Consider the following 18,914-nt stretch of genomic DNA (forward strand, 5'->3'; position numbering starts at 1 on the left):
GTGTGTTGTTTTTTCTTGGAATGGAAAAAGCCTGGAAGGGAGCTCAGCAAAGCTGCTCCCCAGGCAGAGGTGGAGGACCTCCCCAGACCTGCTGTGTTGGGAGTGTGTTACAGGGGTCTGCTGTTATCTAAAGTGGGCCTGGGGGGTATGAAAAGGGAATTTGGGGGTATCTGAATGGTTCTGAGGGCCTCTGCAGGGTCCTGATGGAGACTGGGGGGAGGTGGTGGGGTTTAGGGTCAGGCATCTCTGTGGGGTTCCAGGTTTTGGGGTCTTGCAGGAGCTGGGGAGGTCTCACTCTGGGTTTTAGTGTACCTGCAGCCCTGGGAGGCCCCAGCTTCGGCTCCCCCTGCATCTAAAGGTAAGCTGGGTGCACCTCCAGGGCTTCAGATTGTGACAAAAGGGGTCTGGGGACATGTGAACGGGACTGGGGGTACCAAGGCGGTTCTGACCTCACCAAGGTGCTGGCTGGGCAGTTTGCTTTATTTTCTGACATTTTTGGGGGTGAATCAAAGGGAGTGGGGGGATTGTGGGTGGGCTGGTTCTGCCACGTGGGGCAGGGGGCTGCTGCAGCAGAGGAGCAGGTGAGTGAGGGCTGGGGGCACCCCTCTAAAGTGCTGAAAACTCTCAGAGGGGACCACGCAATCTTCAAAACTGTAAGCACTGGGGTGAGGCGAGGCGGAGCCAAACCTCTGGTTTGCAGCTGGAGAGGCAGGGGTTGGAGTGATGGTGCGTAAGAAAGCTTTGGAAACGACCCCTGTCTCCCCTTTTTAAAGGCTTAGAGAATTGAAAAACAGAAGCCACAGAGGGGCTTGAGCTATAAGCAGAGCCTGTGTCATGCAAATTCAAAACAGTGGGGTGTGCGCGTTGTGGTTTGTAATGTAAATAGAAAAGATTCTGAGCAGGGCCGAGCCGAGCTGCTGCCCACGCCCAGGGAAGTGCTCAATCCCGCCCCGCCTGTGTAATGACACTGCTGCAATGGGCACAGCGCCTGCGCCCTAGCCCGGCTCTGCTCGCGCCACAGGGGCAGCGTCCCGGTGGTCGCTATGGATACGGCGCCTGCGCCCTAGCCCGGCTCTGCTGGCGCCAGGGGGGGGGGCAGCGTCCCGGTGGTCGCTATGGATACGGCGCCTGCGCCCTAGCCCGGCTCTGCTCGCGCCAGGGGGGGGGGCAGCGTCCCGGTGGTCGCTATGGATACGGCGCCTGCGCCCTAGCCCGGCTCTGCTCGCGCCAGGGGGGCAGCGTCCCGGTGGTCGCTATGGATACGGCGCCTGCGCCGCAGCGGGTCCGGTCCCGCGCACGCGCCCTCCTCGCCACAGCCCTTTACAGCCTCCCAGTCCATCCCATTTTCTCCTACACCTTTCCCAGTCTGGGAGGAGACTGGTAGGGGCTGGAAGTTTCTGGGAGAGTCTGGGAGCCATACCTGCAGCACCTGGAGTCAGACCTGGAGCCCTGGGAGACAACTGGAAGCAGCAGGAACCCAACTGGGACAAAACTGGGAGCCAGCTGTGAAAGTGCCCTCCCAGTCCATTCCCACTATGTCCCCTCCCTGTCCCTCCATGTCCCCTCCGACACTGTCCCACTCCCTCCCCAGTCCCCTCCCAGTCCCTCCCTGTTTATTCCTGTCCCTCCCAGTACCTCCCAATCCCTTCTACTCCTGTCCCAGTAGAGGAGACCAGTAGGGACCAGGAGGCACTGGGAGACATACCTGGGCCAGGTGGAGGCATTGCTGGAGCCCTGGGACACAAGTGGAAGCAGTGGGAACCCAACTGGGAGCACTAGGGGTCCCTGGGAGGAACTGGGGGAGCACTGGGAGTATCTCCCCATGACCCCCAGTGCCCCCCTGAGCCCCTCCAGACCGCCCCAAAGTCTTTCCACAGTCTCTGAGTTCTTCCCAGTGCCATGTAGAGCCCTTCCCAGTACCTCCCAGTTAACCCTTATAGTTCTCCAGTGCCCCTCACTCCCCCCCAGTAACCCTCCCCCCCCAGAGTCCTTCCACAGCCTCCCAGTACCTTCTAGTACTTCCCAGTAACCCCCAGTTCCTCCTAGTACCTCCCAGTCTCACATAATCAACCAGGTTTGAAGAGACCTCAGATCTCATCAGTTCCCTCCTATGTCTGCATCCCTATCCCCTCCTCACAATTAAACCATGGCTCCAGGTGCCACATCCAGTTCTTTTTTGGAACACCTCCAGGGATGGGGACTCCACCACCTCCCTGGGCAGCACATTCCAATGGCCAATTCCTCTTTCTGGGATGAACTTTGTCCTCACCTCCAGCCTAAACCTCCCCTGGCACAGCTTGAGACTGTGTCCTCTTGTTCTGGTACTGGGTGCCTGGGTGAACAGACCAAACCCCACCTGGCTACAACCTGCCCTCAGGTAGTTGTAGAGAGCAAGAAGGTCTCCCCTGAGCCTCCTCTTCTCCAGGCTAAGCAACCCCAACTCCCTCAGCCTTGCCTCACAGGGCTGTGCTCCAGACCCCTCCCCAGCTTTGTTGCCCTTCTCTGGACACCTTTCAGCATCTCAACATCTTTCCTAAACTGAGGGGCCCAGGAACTGGACACAGAACTCAAGGTGTGGCCTGACCAGTGCTGAGCACAGGGCAGAATGACCTCCCTGCTCCTGCTGGCCACACTGTTCCTGATGCAGGCCAGGATGTATTTAGCCTTCTTGGCCACCTGGGCACACTGCTGGCTCATGTTCAGCTGGTGTCAACCAGCACCCTCAGGTCCCTTTCTGCCTGGTTCCTCTCCAGCTAGTCTGACCCCAGCCTGTAGCAATGCCTGGGGTTGTTGTGGTAATGTGTAGAACCTGGCACTTGGATGTGTTCAATATCATGCCCTTGGACTCTGCCTGGAGGAAAGCAGAAAGTATCTATGGAAGGTTTCAGGACAGGAAAGAACAACAGGCTGCTGACGACGGAAGAACGGTCTGATGATAAAGAAGAGCTGACTGCAGTAAACAGCCTGAAGTGCGAGACAGAAGGACGCTCGCCTCCGTGCTGGAGAAGCTCAATCCCTCCCAGTCTCCTTCTCATCTTGCAGCGTGGCAGATTTCCCGGAGTGGGAAAGCAGAGCTGCGCTCTCTTTGGTCAGTGCAGTTTAGGTGGGAAGTGCTTCCACTGGCTCCATTGGTCCAGATCACCCCAGTTTGGGCTCTGTTTACTTTGGGGCCGTTTGGGCCCATTTAGGGTCCTCTTTGGGACTTTTTCCCCAGTTGTTCCCAGTCCCTTCCAGTTCCCTCGGAGCTCTCTCACAGTTCTCCCCAGTGCCTCCCACTTGAGCCTCCACTACCTCTCAGTCTCTACCAGTTTCCTCCCAGTTTTCTTTCAGTCTCTGACAGTTTCCTCCTCCTTCCCTCCCAGATTCCACCTCGTGCCCTCCCAGTCCCTCCCAGTTTCTTCCCAGTCGCTTCCAGTTCTCTGCCAGTCCTTTGGTGGGAGGAAACTGTTGGGACCGGGAGGGCACCGGGAGGAGGCCATTACTGTGTAGTTTGGTAATACTGACGGCTGCAGCTGGTGCTGAGCTAAACAGAATGATCACAGAAGGCTTTTGCTCTGAAGCCAGAGCTGCCTGCTGGGGGAACGAACGTTTTTCTGACAGCTCTTGGAGGAACGTTTCTGTACAGGTGTTCCCCAGGGCTCCTCAGCTGCTCAGAACTCAACGTGTTGTCTTGGAGGGGAATAAAACCCATGGAAAGCTGAGCGTGAGGTGACAACGCAGGCACCGCGCCCCCCAGCGTGGCACCGCGCCCCTCCAGCGTGGCACCGCCCCGCTCCAGCGTGGCACCGCCCCCCCAGCGTGGCACCGCCCCGCTCCAGCGTGGCACCGCCCCCCCAGCGTGGCACCGCCCCCCCAGCGTGGCACCGCCCCCCCAGCGTGGCACCGCCCCCCTCCAGCGTGGCACCACCCCCCCCAGCGTGGCACCGCCCCCTCCAGCGTGGCACCGCCCCGCTCCAGCGTGGCACCGCCCCCCCAGCGTGGCACCGCCCCGCTCCAGCGTGGCACCGCCCCCCTCCAGCGTGGCACCGCCCCGCTCCAGCGTGGCACCGCCCCCATCCAGCGTGGCACCACCCCCTCCAGCGTGGCACCGCCCCCCAGCGTGGCACCGCCCCTCCAGCGTGGCACCGCCCCCTCCAGCGTGGCACCGCCCCCCAGCGTGGCACCGCCCCCCCAGCGTGGCACCGCCCCCCAGCCTGAACCCCACCCCCCAGCATGGCACCGCCCTCAACAACATGGCGCCAGATGCTTTAAAATGGCTCAGTGCAGGGTTGTGGCTGGTAGAGGTTGGAGCTCTTCTGCTGTGTCCCAGGTCAGTGCCAGTCTCTGCTGCTTTGGGGGGTTTCTCTATAGCAGCCGCTGCAGCTGCGCGGGGCTTGGGGGGGTGGCCACCGGCGGGGCAGCGCGGGGCTTTTGGGGGGGGGAGGGGGGCGTGTCCGGTCTTGGCCGGCGGGGCTCTGCGGGGGTGGCGGCTGCTGCCTCAACCGTACCCAGAGGCCCCGTGGGAGCTCAATGCTGCCACCCGGTGTGTAACGGCCGGCAGTGCAGCCGTGCCGCGGCGTGTGCCGCCCCGGGGGAGCTCAATGCTGCCACCCTGTGTGTAATGGCCGGCAGTGCTGCCGTGCCGCGGCGTGTGCCGCCCCGGGGGAGCTAATTTCTGCAGCCTAACTGCGCTGAATGCTCGAAAATTCTTAGGAGAAGAGCGGAGGGCTTGACTCGAGCGTCGCTATGGATCCGGCGCCTGTGCCCTAGCCCGGCTCTGCTAGCGCCAGGGGGGCAGCGTCCCGGTGGTCGCTATGGATACGGCGCCTGCGCCGCAGCGGGTCCGGTCCCGGTGTCGCTGCCGGCCCGGGACTCCCAGGTGTGTTCCTTCCGGCGTCTGAAGGTGGTCTGGGGGCCATCGGCAGGGCTTTTGGGGGTGACGGAGGAGGTCTGGGGACACCTAAAAGGGTCTGGGGATACGTAAAGTTCTCGTGGGGCCATCTGAAAGGGTCAAGGGTCGTGGGGAGGCAGCTGGGCACCTCCGACGGACCCTTTGGGAGGTCTCTGCAGGCTCCCGTGGGAGCTGGGGGTGTCTCGGGATGGGTCTGGGTTTGTGCTGCAAACAGCGTTGATAATGACTTAGAGAAAGACACACAAGAGACTCAGTAAGTCTCTTGTATCGTGCTTCTATTCTGGCGCCTGACACAGGTAGGATCATTTCAAAAGAGCTGTGTGTCTTCAGAGAGGTTTGGGCAAACTTTTATACAAAAAGTTATCTGTCTATAATGACAGAGGTCCAGATGCTGCCTATCTATACAAAGCAATCACTCTCTCTGTGCAGAACCTCTTCCTAACCTCTAGCCTAAACCTCCCCTGGTGCAGCCTGAGACTGTGTCCTCTTGCTGGGCCCGGTGATGATCAAAGTTCTTTTCCAAGCTGCTCACTCCTGTTTGGTTTTATTCTCCTGCATGAATTGTCAGTTCAAAGCACTCGAGAGAAATGGTGTGGTGGCTGTGCTGCAAAGCATCAGACTGGGGACCGAAAGACAACCTCCTGTGGATCGATGTACCGGGATATTCCAGGAACCTCTGTGCTGCCACAGACCTGGACTTAAACTCGTTCCAGATGCCGCGGTGTGTTCCACATGACAATCGCACTCGGCACGTGAAGAGTGGCCAAGAGACTTCCCTTGTTTCCTTTGTGGAAGGCTTTTGTGTGTCCCCCGGCCCCGGGGGCCGTGTTCCTCTCGGGCAGGCTGCGGACGAGGCTGCCCTCGGCAGCAGGCGTGCCGCAAGCGGAGCGGCGAAGCTGTGTTCCTGGCAGTTCTCTCTCCGCCTGGATCAGGACGAAGGTGCCGGCCGACAAGGACTTGCACTGACACAGGGTCAGAGAGCTGAGAGCACCAAAGGGTTTAATTGGTGAGAGCAACAGACTTGGTTGCTGCCACCCGCTGCTAAGTGGCCCCCTAATGGGGTTTGGAGGCAGGTAAAGGTTTCTTTTGGCATGTGAAGGGGTTTTGTGGGCATCTAGAAGGGGTGTGGAGCCCCCTGAAAGGGTCTGGGATAGTGTCAGGGGGTTCTGGGCTGGTCCACCAGCGGGTCTGGGGACATTAGAAGCGTCTGGGGGTACCTAAAATGGAGCTGTAAATATGTTAATGAATTGAATTCACTACAGGGCATAGGCTCAGAAGTTCACTTCAGACTCCTCACCTTTCCCAGACTGAGTCCATGCGAGTCCATCGTAGGATTTGCTACCACAACTTGAATCCAGTCTTTACAGATATTCTTGCAACAGGTCTAAAAGTGCTTTGGGTTCTTTGCCAAATGGCAGTGTTTCCTCTTCACCATAGGTTACCCTATTAGAATATGTATTTCCAGCATAGAGGGGATCTTTGCTGCGTGACTAAGAGTGGGATCGTTCCAGTGGGAAACATCATCTGCTCCTGAGCCATTGGAATCTCTCCCAGAGAGACGCAGAGCTGCTGTGCTGACAGGCAGAAGCAACCAGAAGGGTTTCAGGTTAGGGGTAGGTGTTGATTCTGGCCTAGAAACCCCTTAATGAGTTTTGTGCCTTGTTACCTGAGAAACAGAGTTTGTCCTGTTGTGTTTCCACCCCTAGAAAAAGCTGAAGAGCTTTGGTTCACCATGCTAAGTTGGCAGGGCAGGAAGACATCAGCGCCCAGCCTCCAGCCACGCCCGCTGGAACATGCTTTCCAATTAGTACGCTACCTCTTAGGTTTCCAACCTGGGTATTCAAAGAACGCCGAGGAAAGTGGGGGCAGGTGCTTTTGCCAGGCAGCCTCCAATGAGCAGGCCCGGGGCAACGAGGAGGTGGCAGCAGCCAGCACATGCAGGCATTTCCTGGGGCTCAGGGAATGTTTAGAGCTCAGGGGCTCAGCCTGTGCTTCCGCTTCCTTTTCTTCAGCACAGGAGTTCGGTTTGGCTGTCCAGAGCCTTGCTCTGCACCCGAATGCCGTACCGAGCGTGAGGGAAAGATGAAGCAACACCCACGTAGGCACCCAGGGAAAAAGCGGAGGTTGTCTTAGGAGCCGGTTTGAGACAAAATTCACCCAACTCCTTCTGCGGTGGTGTACGGGAAAGAGTCGGTAGGGGAAGCCGCAGGACAGCCTGCAGCAAAGCTCAGGACTTGTTCCCTCGCCTCTGCCTTCTGCACGTCTCCTCGTCGGCCGCCTGTGAGCGAGACGCTTCACCAGCTGGCTTGTTTGAAATCAGCAAAGTTATGGCATGGAAGTTATCTGGTAGGAGTCGTTGCTAAACAGATGCAGTTGAAGCTTTGTATCTTCCGTTCTCTCTACTAGTTATTCTAATCTTGCCCTGTTGGTTTAGCCCATCAGTTTTCATGTTCTCTTCATCTATTAATAGCAGAAGAAAGGGCCCCTTGATTCCAGTATTTCTTGCTGTAGTTCAGAGGTAGAGTTGGCTTTCCCTCTGACCTGTCTCCGCCAGAATCTGATTAAGCGCATTGAAAACCTGGAGCAGCTGCAGACCCTGCGGGAGCTGGATCTTTATGACAATCAGATTCGGAAGATTGAGAACTTGGAGTCTATGGTGGAACTTGAGTGAGTCTGGGGGAATTACTAAAAGGAGATTGAGGGTGGTTTGCCACTCACCAAGTTACTCTCGCTGTGCTTGTTCCAGTGCTTACCATCCAGGCCTTCCCTGTGATTCATTTGGGTGCTCTGAGCAGGAGAATCTGTTCTCCACTGATACTAAACCTGTGCAGTAAGCAGTCAGCCGTAAAGGAAACGTGCTGTGTAAAGCAGCAAGTGTGGTAGGTGGGTGCAATTCCTGTGCAGGTGTGGGAGCCCTCAGGACCCCCTTGCTCTTGGTAGCCAGAGCTCTGTATGACAGCTTTCTATTCCTGCACAAAATGGCAGGAGATTTCAGGAGACATGAGGACTGTTTTGGAAGGGTGTCAGGGAAGGAGTTTCTGGCAGGTTTTTTTTTCCCCAGTCTCTGGCAATTGTTTGCTCACTCGGAGACCTGACCTACTTCTCATGCTTGCAGGAGGCCTTGGTGTTGTCCTGTCATAGGCAGATCTTGTAGGCAGAGATCTTTCCCAAGGAATATGAATTAGCTTCCTCCCACATTGGCAGCTCCACTGCTGGACAAAAGAATGTCTGTCATCTGCATGCATAACAGATCACTCCCCCCCACCCCCAAGTATTTTGAAAGCCATTTTAGTTGTCATTTCTGATCAAAAGAAATGACACTTAGGACCTTTAGCCTCAAGGCCTAGCAATGTGCTTGATCTCTGCAGATAGTGAGGTTCCCCACCAGTTCAGCAGTGGCACTTCCAGAATCGTCGGTGCGTGGTGGACTGAGGAATCCTTTGGTTTGTTTTCCTCCAGGATCCTGGACATCTCCTTTAACATTCTGCGGCACATTGAGGGACTAGATCGGCTCACTCAGCTGAAAAAACTCTTCCTTGTCAACAAGAAAATCAGCAAAATAGAGAATCTGAGCAACTTGCAGATGCTACAGATGTTAGAGTTGGGATCCAACCGAGTTCGGGTAGGCTTGCTCTGCATGATGATAGCTGAAGAATTTTGCGCTCTGTGGCCCGGGGTTAGCCTCTTCTGAAAGTGCAGTGCCCTTTGCTGGTGGTTGTGTTCTCTCTTCTTCTAATCATTTAATGGGTAAGTGCTTATTGCTGCACATCCTGGGTCTTTGAATTAAGTATGCACGTAGTACTTGGCTGCTAGATCACTGCTGATGAATTCTCTCCTGCATCCCTTGTGTGTTTCCCTTTGCAGAGTGTGGTTTCCATCTGACAGACAGCCAAACCTATCCAAAGTAGCAATTGCTGTTTTCCCTTCCTGGAGTCAGGCACTGTGTCCATCAAATTAGTGAATGCAAACTTAATCCTGTAATTGATAACTGCTGCATCAGTCTCTCTTAGAACAGGATTTACTTGAGGCTTTGCTCTGGACTCCACTGTACCATGCTGACTGCTCTTCACAGAATCACTGAATAGTTTGGGTTGGAAGGGACTTTAAAAATCATCCAGTTCCAGTCCCCATGCTGAGGGCAGGGATACTTCCCTCTAGATCAGGTTGCTGAGGGCCTCATCCAACCTGGCCTTGAACATCTCCAGGGAGGGGGCAGCTACAGCCTTTCTGGGCAGTGTGGGTTATTTAAAAGGGCTTGTTGGGATAGGATGAGGGGCAGTGGTTTGGAACAGGAACAGGGGAGGCTTAGGTTGGGCATCAGGAAAAAGTTCTGCACAGTGAGGGTGGGGAGACACTGGAACAGGCTGCACAGGATGTGGTTGAGGCCTTGTCCATGGAGACATTCAAGATAGAATAGGATTAACCAGGTTGGAAAAGACCTTTGAGATCATCAAGTCCAACCTCTTATCTAACACCATCTAATCAACTAAACCATGGCACCGAGTGCCTCATCCAGGCTCTTCCTAAACACCAGGAGCAGGTGCAGGAGCAGGGAGGTCATTCTCCCCCTGTACACTGCACTGGTTAGGCCGCACCTCGAGTCCTGTGTCCAGTTCTGGGCTCCTCAGTTTAGGAAGGAGGTTGACTTGCTGGAACGAGTCCAGAGAAGGGCAACAAAGCTGGTGAGGGGCTTGGAACACAGCCCTGTGAGGAGAGGCTGAGGGAGCTGGGGTTGCTTAGCCTGGAGAGGAGGAGGCTCAGGGGAGACCTCATTGCTCTCTACAACTCCCTGAAGGGAGGTTGTAGCCAGGAGGGGGTTGGTCTGTTCTCCCAGGCAAGCAGCACCAGAACAAGAGGACACAGTCTCAAGCTGTACCAGGGGAAGTTTAGACTGGATGTTAGGAAGAAGTTCTACATAGAGAGAGTGATTGGCCATTGGAATGTGCTGCCCAGGGAGGTGGTGGAGTCACCATCCCTGGAGGCGTTCAGGAGACTTGATGCGGTGCTTGGTGCCATGGGTTAGTTGTTTAGGTGGGTTGCATTGGTTGATGGGTTGGACGTGATGATCCTGAAGGTCTCTTCCAACCTGGTTTATTCTATTAAATTCTATACCACCAGTGATGGTGACTCCACCACCTCCCTGGGCAGCACATGCCAATGGCCAATCTCTCTGTCTGGGAAGAACTTCCTAACCTCCAGCCTAAACCTCCCCTGGTACAGCTTGAGACTGTGTCCTCTTGTTCTGGTGCTGCTTGCCTGGGAGAAGAGACCAACCCCCACCTGGCTACAACCTCCCTTCAGGTAGTTGTAGAGAGCAATGAGGTCTCCGCTGAGCCTCCTCTTCTCCAGGCTGAGCAACCCCAGCTCCCTCAGCCTCTCCTCACAGGGCTGTGTTCCAGACCCCTCCCCAGCTTTGTTTTTATTTAGAATAAACCAAACCAGCTTGGAAGAGACCTTCAAGATCATCACGTCCAACCCATCAACCAATCCAACCCACCCAAACAGCTAACCCATGGCACCAAGCACCCCAGCAAGTCTCCTCCTGAACACCTCCAGTGACGGCGACTCCACCACCTCCCCGGGCAGCCCATTCCAATGGGCAATCACTCTCTCTGTGTAGAACTTCTTCCTAATATCCAACCTGAACCTCCCCTGGTGCAGCCTGAGACTGTGTCCTCTTGTTCTGGTGCTGGCTGCCTGGGAGAAGAGACCAACGCCCTCCTGGCTACAACCTCCCTTCAGGGAGTTGTAGAGAGTGATAAGGTCACCCCTGAGTCTCCTCTTCTCCAGGCTGAGCAACCCCAGCCCCCTCAGCCTCTCCTCACAGGGCTGTGTTCCAAACCCCTCACCAACTTTGTTGCTCTTCTGGACTCGTTCCAGCAAGTCAACCTCCTTCCTAAACTGAGGGGCCCAGAACTGGACACAGGACTCAAGGTGTGGCCTAACCAGTGCAGTGTACAGGGGCAGAATGACCTCCCTGCTCCTGCTGGCCACACTGTTCCTGATGCAGGCCAGGATGCCATTGGCCCTCTTGGCTGCCTGGGCACACTGCAGGCTCATGTTCAGCCTACCATCGACTACTACCCCCAGGTCCCTCTCTGCCTGGCTGCTCTCAGCCACTCTGACCCCAGCCTGTAGCTCTGCCTGGGGTTGCTGTGGCCAAAGTGCAGAACTTGGCACTTGGATGTGTTCAATCTCCTGCCCTGGGCCTCTGCCCATCTGTGCAGCCTGGCAAGGTCCCTCTGCAGAGCTCTCCTACCCTCCAGCAGATCAACTTCTACCCCCAGCTTGGTGTCACCTGCACCTTTACTGATTATGGACTCAATCCCCTCCTCCAGATCATCAGTGAAGATATTAAAGAGGATGGAGCCCAGCACTGATCCCTGGGGGACACCACTAGTGCCTGGCTGCCAGCTGGATGTGGCACCATTCACCACCACTCTCTGGGCTCAGACTCCAGCCAGTTCCTAACCCAGCTCAGAGTGCTGCTGTCCCAGCCAGGGGCTGACAGCTTGGCCAGGAGTTTGCTGTGGGGGATGGTGTCGAAGGCCTTGATGAAGCCCAGGTAGACCACATCCACAGCCTGCCCCACACCCACCAGGCAGTCACCTGGGCATGGAAGGAGGTCAGGTTGGTCAGGCAGGACCTGCCCTTCCTGAATCCATGCTGGCTGGGCCTGATCCCTTGGCCATCCTGTAGGTGCTGTGTGATTGCACTCAGGATGACTGTTCTGTCACCTTGCCTGGCACTGAGGTCAGGCTGACAGGCCTGGAATTCCCTGGCTCATCCAACCGGCCCTGCTTGTGGATGGGCACCACACTGGCAGCTTCCAGACCTCTGGGACCTCTCCAGTGAGCCAGGACTGGTGATAAATGATGGAGAGTGGCTTGGTAGCATATCTGCCAGCTCTCAGCGCCCTAGGATGGATCCCATCTGGTCCCATGAGCTTGTGGGGATCCAAGCAGCTAAGGCGGTCTTTAACTACCTCCTCCTGGATCACAGGGGAACTCCTCCCTGTCTCCATCTGCCAGCTCAGGAGGCCACTTGTCAGGAAGACATTCTGTCCTGTTACTAAAATTTGAGTCAATGAAGGTGTTAAGTACCTTTGCCTTTTTTGTTGTCCTTCACAGCAGAGGCTAAGATCTAAATGGGCTTTTGTGCCTCTTAATTTTTTTCCTACATGACCTAGCAACATCCTTAAACATTCCATGGGTCAACTCTCCTTCCTTCCCCAGATGTTTTTCCCATAATTCACTCAGAAGCTCATTGCCCATCCAGGCTGTCTCTTCTGGGGCTCATCTCCAGCACATTGGCGCAGCCTGGTCTGAGCCTTCAAGGGTTCTGTCTTGAAGCAGGTCCTGCTCTCCTGGACCCCTTTATTTTTAAGGGCTGTTTCTCAAGGAACCTTCTGAGTTAGTTCCTTAAGTAATCTGAAGTCTGCCCTCCGGCAGTCCAGAGTGGAGGTTTTGTTGCTGCCCCTCTTAGCTTGACTGGATATTGAACACTCAATTATCTCCTGGTCACTGGACCCCAGACAGCCTCCAACCACATCTCCCACCAGCCCTTCTCTGCTTGTAAAAGGAAGGTCAAGCAAGGCCTTACCCCTGGTAGGCTCTCACAGCACCTGGGATAAGAAGCTGTCCTCCATGCACTCTAAGAACCTCTTAGACTGTCTCCCTCTAGCTGCCCATAGAGTCACTCATCAACCTCTCCATCCTGGTTGGGTGGTCTGTAACAGACTTCAACCAGGATGTCAGCCTTGTTGGCCTTCCCTCTAATTCTCACCCACAGGCACTCAACCTGATCATCCATGGCATCTAGAGCCCTCCTGATGTACAGGGCCACCCCTCTACCTTTTCACCCCGGCCTGTCTCTCCTGAAGAGCCTGTGGCCATCAATTACAGTACTCCAGTCATGTGAGCCATCCCACCACATTTCTGTGATGGCAGCTACATCATAACTTTCCTGCTGGAAAAAGGCTTCCAGCTCCTCTTGTTACCCGTGCTGTGTGCATTAGTGTACATGCACTGATTTCAGCCCCTTCCCCCTTCAAATCTAGTTTAGAGCCCTGCCAATGAGACCTGCCAACTCCCTTCTTAGAACCCTTTTCCCTCTGTGGGATAGGCTGTTCTCATGTGCTAGGAAAGCTGCTTTGAAGTCTCCCTGGAGCCTTCTCTTCTGCAGGCTGAACAGCCTCAACTCTCCCAGCCTGGTCCCACAGGGGAGGTTCTCCTGCCCTCTGTGATTATCTTGGTGCCCTCCTGGACCCTCCTTTGCAGCCTCGTGCCCTTCTTTTGCCGGGGGCACCAGAACTGGATATGCAGAAGCGTTGTGCAGAGAAGCTGAACAGTTTGTCTCTGCCTGTGCTATGCCATCACTGCTGAGCAGTGACAGATTCATGCTTGCCAAGTTGGTAATTGCTGCTCTGGATACACCTCATGGCTCAGGGAATGTCACTGTCACTGTTCTCTGAGCCTGCTCATTCTCAGCTCTTGCTACCTGGCCAGTGAAGGCAGCAGCTGGGACAAAGCAATACCGCCCTCACTAAACCCACCAGTAAAAAGTGCCACCAGCCACCTGTCACACGGGTGAGGTTTGCTGTCACTGCACTTAACTCCGCTCTTGGGTCATGGTGGGGGCCCTGCCTCGTGCACACCTTGTGTTGGATTCCCAGGCTTGTTTCTCAGGAGTGCAGCTCCAGGGGCCAAGGCTACAAAATGCCAGGCAGAGGGAGAAGCTGGAGTTGTATATCACAGCAGTGAATGTCTCCTGTTGTCACGTTGCAGGCAATTGAGAACATCGACACCTTGGCCACTCTTGACAGCCTGTTCCTTGGGAAGAACAAAATCACCAAACTGCAGAACCTGGATGCACTGACAAACCTGACTGTGCTCAGCGTGCAGGTAGGGCTCTGCTTTGTCCTGTTTGCAGCAGCCTTCCTCACCCCCTCCCTGGAGGTGTTCCAGGCCTTCAGCAACCTGCTCCGGTGGAAAGTTGGGGCTGGACCTGGATGATCTTCAAGGTCCCTTCCAACCCAAACCACTCTATGAATCTATGAAATGAGTTATAGTAACATGTAAGCCTGTTGTTTGTAAGGACCCCAAGAAGACAACTTTCAGGCTACAGCTTTCGATGGGAGGGTCAGAATCTGATTCTTGCACACTTAGAGCCCCTAGACCCCTGGACCTTCCGTTGCGCATCGGTGGTACAAAGCTCAAAGGAACTGAGCTCATGAGATCAGTGTGCACCCGAGCAGACCCTTTCCCCTTCCCAGCCATACTTCAGAGAAAAGCCTTTTCTTCAGGGAGTCTCTTGGGGTTTGGTTTGTTTGGATGCCCTTACAGCACTGCTTCCCTTTCAGAATAACCGCCTGACCAAGATCGAGGGGCTGCAGAGCCTGGTGAACCTGCGTGAGCTGTACCTCAGCCACAACGGCATCGAAGTCATCGAGGGGCTGGAGAACAATGTGAGCAGGCTCTTGCTAGCTGTGCCTGACCTCTTGCCCTGAGCTGCTCTTATCAGTAGCTGTGCTTTTCAGGAAGGTTTTGTTCCTCAGCTTTCTCCACTTACATGTAGGGTTCTGAGTCCCTTGGAAAGACCTCAAAGATCCAAGTATTTGTTGTGTTAAAGTACCTTGTGTAAGTGGAGCTCCTCCTTGTGTTGTAAATGGGTTTTGTGGCGAGGTGAAGCACAAGATGCAATTAATGCAGGAGCCTGGCTCATGCCAGGACACAGAGGTGTTTGGGCAAGTCTGGAGGAGGGCTACAAGGGTGATCCAAGGGCTGGAGCAGGTCTGCTGTGAGCACAGGCTGAGGGAGCTGGGGCTGAGCAGCCTGGAGAAGGCTCCAGGGGGGCCTTAGAGCCTCAGGGGAGGTTCAGGTTGGATGTTAGGAAGAAGTTCTATACAGAAAGAGTGATTGCGCTATGGAATGGGCTGCCCGGGGAGGTGGTGGAGTCGCCGTCATTGAAGGTGTTCAGAAGGAGACTTGATGGGGTGCTTGGTGCCATGGGTTAGCTGTTTGGGTGGGTTGGATTGGTTGATGGGTTGGACACGATGATCTTGAAGGTCTCTTCCAACCTGGTTTGGTTTATTCTAATAAAAGTTTATTCTAATAAAGAGCTGCCTGCCAGGACCTGAAGGGATCCTGCAGGAAGGCTGCAGAGAGACTTTTGCTGAGGGTGTCTGAGACAGGCTATGGGGGAATGGTTTGAAGCTGAGGCAGAGCAGGGTTACAGTGGAGCTGAGGAAGAAGTTCTTCGGTATGAGGGTGGTGAGACTCTGGCACAGGCTGCCCAGGAGACTGTGGATGCCTCCTGCCTGGGGGAGTTCAAGGCCAAATTGGATGAGGCCTTGAGCAGCCAAGTCTAATTGAAAGGTGTCCCTGGGCATGGCAGGGAGGTTGGAGTAGATCATGTCTGAGGTCCCTTCCAACCTGAGCCACTCTAGGATTCTGTGTGTCCCTATGCCCTAACCACTGCCTGCAGAGGAGCCGAGCACCCCAAGCCTGCTTTCCCCCACGCACAAGGTCTTGCACTGAGCAGTTTGCAGAGGAGATAATGACATTCCCAATTTGCTTAGAGAAGAGATAGAGGGGGGGAAAAAGAAAGAAGGAAAGCAGGCTAAGTGATGCCTGCCCTGGATATTCAGCTGCTGCTGATCTCGCCCCCTCCTCCAGGAACAGCGTAACCCTAATAATCCTTCTAGCACCCTGTAACGAAGGCTAATAAACACCTAAGGGGTTTGCTTGAACAAAGGATCTTGGCACCGGCCATAGGAAACCCCTAGCCCGTGGCTGGTATGGGGGAAGAACAAGTAGCAGGATGTGGGTTGCCCACCTGAGACCCCCCCAGCTCAGTCCCTCTGTGCCCCCCTGCCTGGTTTCCTGCTCCCCTGGGGGTTTCTGGGGTGAGGGACTTTTGGCAAGGGCTCGTAGGGACAAAAGGAAGTGGAATGGCTGTGAGCTGGAGGAAGGGAGATTTAGATTGGAGATTAGGAAGAAATTCTTTCCAGTGTGGGTGGGGAGGCACTGGTACAAGCTGCCCAGGGAGGCTGTGGATGCCCCTTCCCTGGCGGTGTTCATAGTCAGGTTGGATGAGACCTTGAGCAACCTGGGCTGGTGGAAGGTGTTGACGGGGGTTGGAACTGGATGATATTTAAGGTCCCTTCCATCCCAAACCATTCCATGATTCTGTGATCTTCAGCCATGGAAATGCTGCTGCAGCCTTTTACACAGCAGTTTGTAGGTAACTCTCGGTTCCTTTTGATAGGACATCAACTGGAGCTGGAAGTAGGAGGGAACGAACTGTGGCATGTGGCTTTCCTTTGTGTTAGTATCCATTTGAAGAAGCCTGTAGCATTTTCATTCTCACCCAACAGTAGATGATATTGTCAGAGAGCAGAGACAATCTGGAACTTAGCTGACTCTGTAAGGCAGAAAAAATCCTTTTTCTGGAGCTCTTGAATTCCCTGCTGCAACAAGTTTGTTCAGGTCTGCTGCTGAAGAGGGCATTTGTGATCTGATTTTTAATGGAGCACTCTGCTTCATGTGTTCTGAGGAAAGGCTCACTCTTTAGGAGCCCTTGGCTGTGAATTGCTGTCAGACTAGTGATTGCTTTAATTTTTGTCATAAGGCTTCTGGGCTGTCAGTAACCCAGCTTCATTAAAAGTAATTGTCCTTGCTACATACATAAGCAGGGAGAGTTCTTGTGCTGCATGTAAACAGCTGGCAATAGTTTTTCTTTGCTTCCCACAGTTTCCAGCTCTGGGCTTGAAAAAGTGGGAGAGAGAAGATGGGAAGAAATTTTGGTCTAATGTTTTTGTGTTTGCTTGTCTAGAACAAACTCACAATGCTGGACATAGCATCCAACAGAATCAAGAGGACTGAGAACATCAGTCACTTAACAGAGCTGCAGGAGTTCTGGGTAAGCATAGGATGGAACTGTCCCTGGAATGTCCCTACAGCAAATGAACAAAAACCTTCTGGTGAGGAGCAATGGGAGGGTGGTGTACATCTATATCTCTGAGTAAGCTCAGATTCACAGATTGCAATGGGTTGGGAGGGACCCTCAAAGGTCATCTTGTTCAACCCCCTTGCACTCAGCAGGGACACCTTCAACTAGATCAGGCTGCCCAGGCCCAAAAGGAATTTGATCTTGAATGTCTCTGGGGATGCCCCCTCGATGGAGGTGTTCAAGGCCAGGCTGGATGAGGCCTTGAGCAGCCTGGGCTGGTGGGAGGTGTCCCTGCCCAAGGCAGCGTTTGGAGCTGGATGGTCTTTAAGGTCCCTACCAACCCACTCTATGATTATCTGCCAGGCAGCAAACAGTGCACAAAGTTTCCACTTCACTGTGGCTGGCCGAGGTGAGGAAGTTGTTCTTGAATGGGGGCACAGCTGATCCATTGCTGGGGTTTTTTAATGATTATTTTTTGTTATTGCTGTTAGTGTTTAAAGGTGATACTGCTTTAGTCACTGCTTCTGCATCCAAAAGCAAAGGATGGCTGAAGTCTCCAGGTTGCCGGCAGTTGGAGCATCATCCCCTTGTAATTCCTCTGCAGTGCCAGCAATGAGGCACCTCCTAGGCTTGATCCCTGGATCAGGGAGCTTGGCACTTTCTGGAGTGGAGGAACAGTTTTGGTGGGAAAGTGATGTAGAGGGGGGAGGAAAATGCCACTTTTCACATCAGTTTGGGACCAATTTTAATGTTTCCTGGGAAATCATGGAAGTAAAGATTTCAGTGTAAGAAGATCTTGGCAGTAAACATTTCTAGCCCTTAAATGTGCAGTGGATCAACTGGGACACTGTTGTAAAGAGACTGTCTCAATGTCTTGCAGGGTGTTTTATCCTAATTCATAGATCACAGAATGGTTGGGTTGGAAGGGACCTTAAAGATCATCCAGTTCCAGGCCTCTGCCTTGGGCAGGGACACCTCCCACTAGACCAAGTTACTCGAGGCCTGGATATGCTCTCAGAGGGGTGGAGCCTTTGATCACTACCCCAGGACAGTGTAGGGATGGTTAGCCAGGGCCTGCCTGGAATGTCTGACAGGAAAGCACAGCTGGGAGGCTCCAGGGGGAAAAGGGTCACATAGCCAGGGCCATCTCACATGTGCATGAAGACTGTACAGTGCCACTGCCTTGGGCTTGTAGAAATCCTCCTGTGCGGTGGCTCTGTGGCGAGGCTGCTGCTAACCAGGCTTAGCTTGCAAGTATCTGTTGGTGTGAGCCTCCCCTGTATGTGCCGTGCAGATGAATGACAACCTGGTGGAGAGCTGGAGTGACCTGGATGAACTGAAAGGAGCCAAAAACTTGGAAACCGTCTACCTGGAGCGAAATCCCTTGCAGAAGGACCCCCAGTACCGGCGCAAAATCATGCTGGCCCTCCCCGCTGTCCGGCAGATTGACGCCACCTTTGTTCGATTCTAAACCTCCTCCTGCTGCCCTCCTTGGAGAAATGTCCCAGCTGGGTTTTTTATCCACTTAACCACACAGCCCAAGTCTTCAGTACACTGTCACAGAGCAGATGGTCAAGAAAAAGCACTGAGTACCAGATCCTGTGTACGATGCACTCATTGTTTTTGAGATGTTGTTGTTATTATTATTAAATCTTAATATGGAGACTTCTCTCCGTTTCTGCCTCTTGCTGGTGGGGGAGGTTTGGCCAGCATCATTGCCGCAGACTGAAGTCACCTGGAGCCACTTGCTGACTTCTCTTGGCTCTGTGACACAGCTTTGGGTTAGTGACATCCTTGCAAACATCACTGCCAGATCCAGTCACAGTGGTGGTCTGTCAAAGGATGAAAAGATGGGGAACACCGTTCATGTGGGGCAGAGTCAGAGAGAGACACCCATCCAAGTCACCCTCAGAGCTGCATCCGCTCCTTCTGCTCTGTCAAACGATAGAAAACTACAAGAAGAAATAAATGGGAAGGGTGATTGATTGGTGGTGCTTTGATTCATTCTGATCTGTGGTGGATTTGAATCTTAGGAAGCCTGGAATGAATCCCTTTGCCTTCAGCAGGAGAT

General features: G+C 54.3%; 1 protein-coding gene across 1 annotated transcript; it reads left to right on the forward strand.

Annotated features, from left to right (window-relative positions):
* The first annotated feature begins 7,038 nt into the window (after positions 1-7,038).
* Positions 7,039-18,512, forward strand: LOC137453085 (protein phosphatase 1 regulatory subunit 7). The gene is made up of 7 exons (XM_068162039.1): positions 7,039-7,171; positions 7,446-7,558; positions 8,351-8,513; positions 13,678-13,794; positions 14,253-14,357; positions 16,727-16,813; positions 18,138-18,512. The coding sequence occupies exons 2-7, from the start codon at positions 7,545-7,547 to the stop codon at positions 18,312-18,314; spliced, it is 663 nt and encodes a 220-aa protein (XP_068018140.1). The 5' UTR covers positions 7,039-7,171; positions 7,446-7,544; the 3' UTR covers positions 18,315-18,512.
* Positions 18,513-18,914: the final 402 nt, after the last annotated feature.

The sequence above is a fragment of the Melanerpes formicivorus genome, unplaced genomic scaffold (assembly GCF_026170545.1).
Source record: "Melanerpes formicivorus ecotype bairdi unplaced genomic scaffold, bMelFor1.0.p_v2 SCAF_61, whole genome shotgun sequence".
In the NCBI taxonomy this organism is placed as follows: Eukaryota; Metazoa; Chordata; class Aves; order Piciformes; family Picidae; genus Melanerpes; species Melanerpes formicivorus.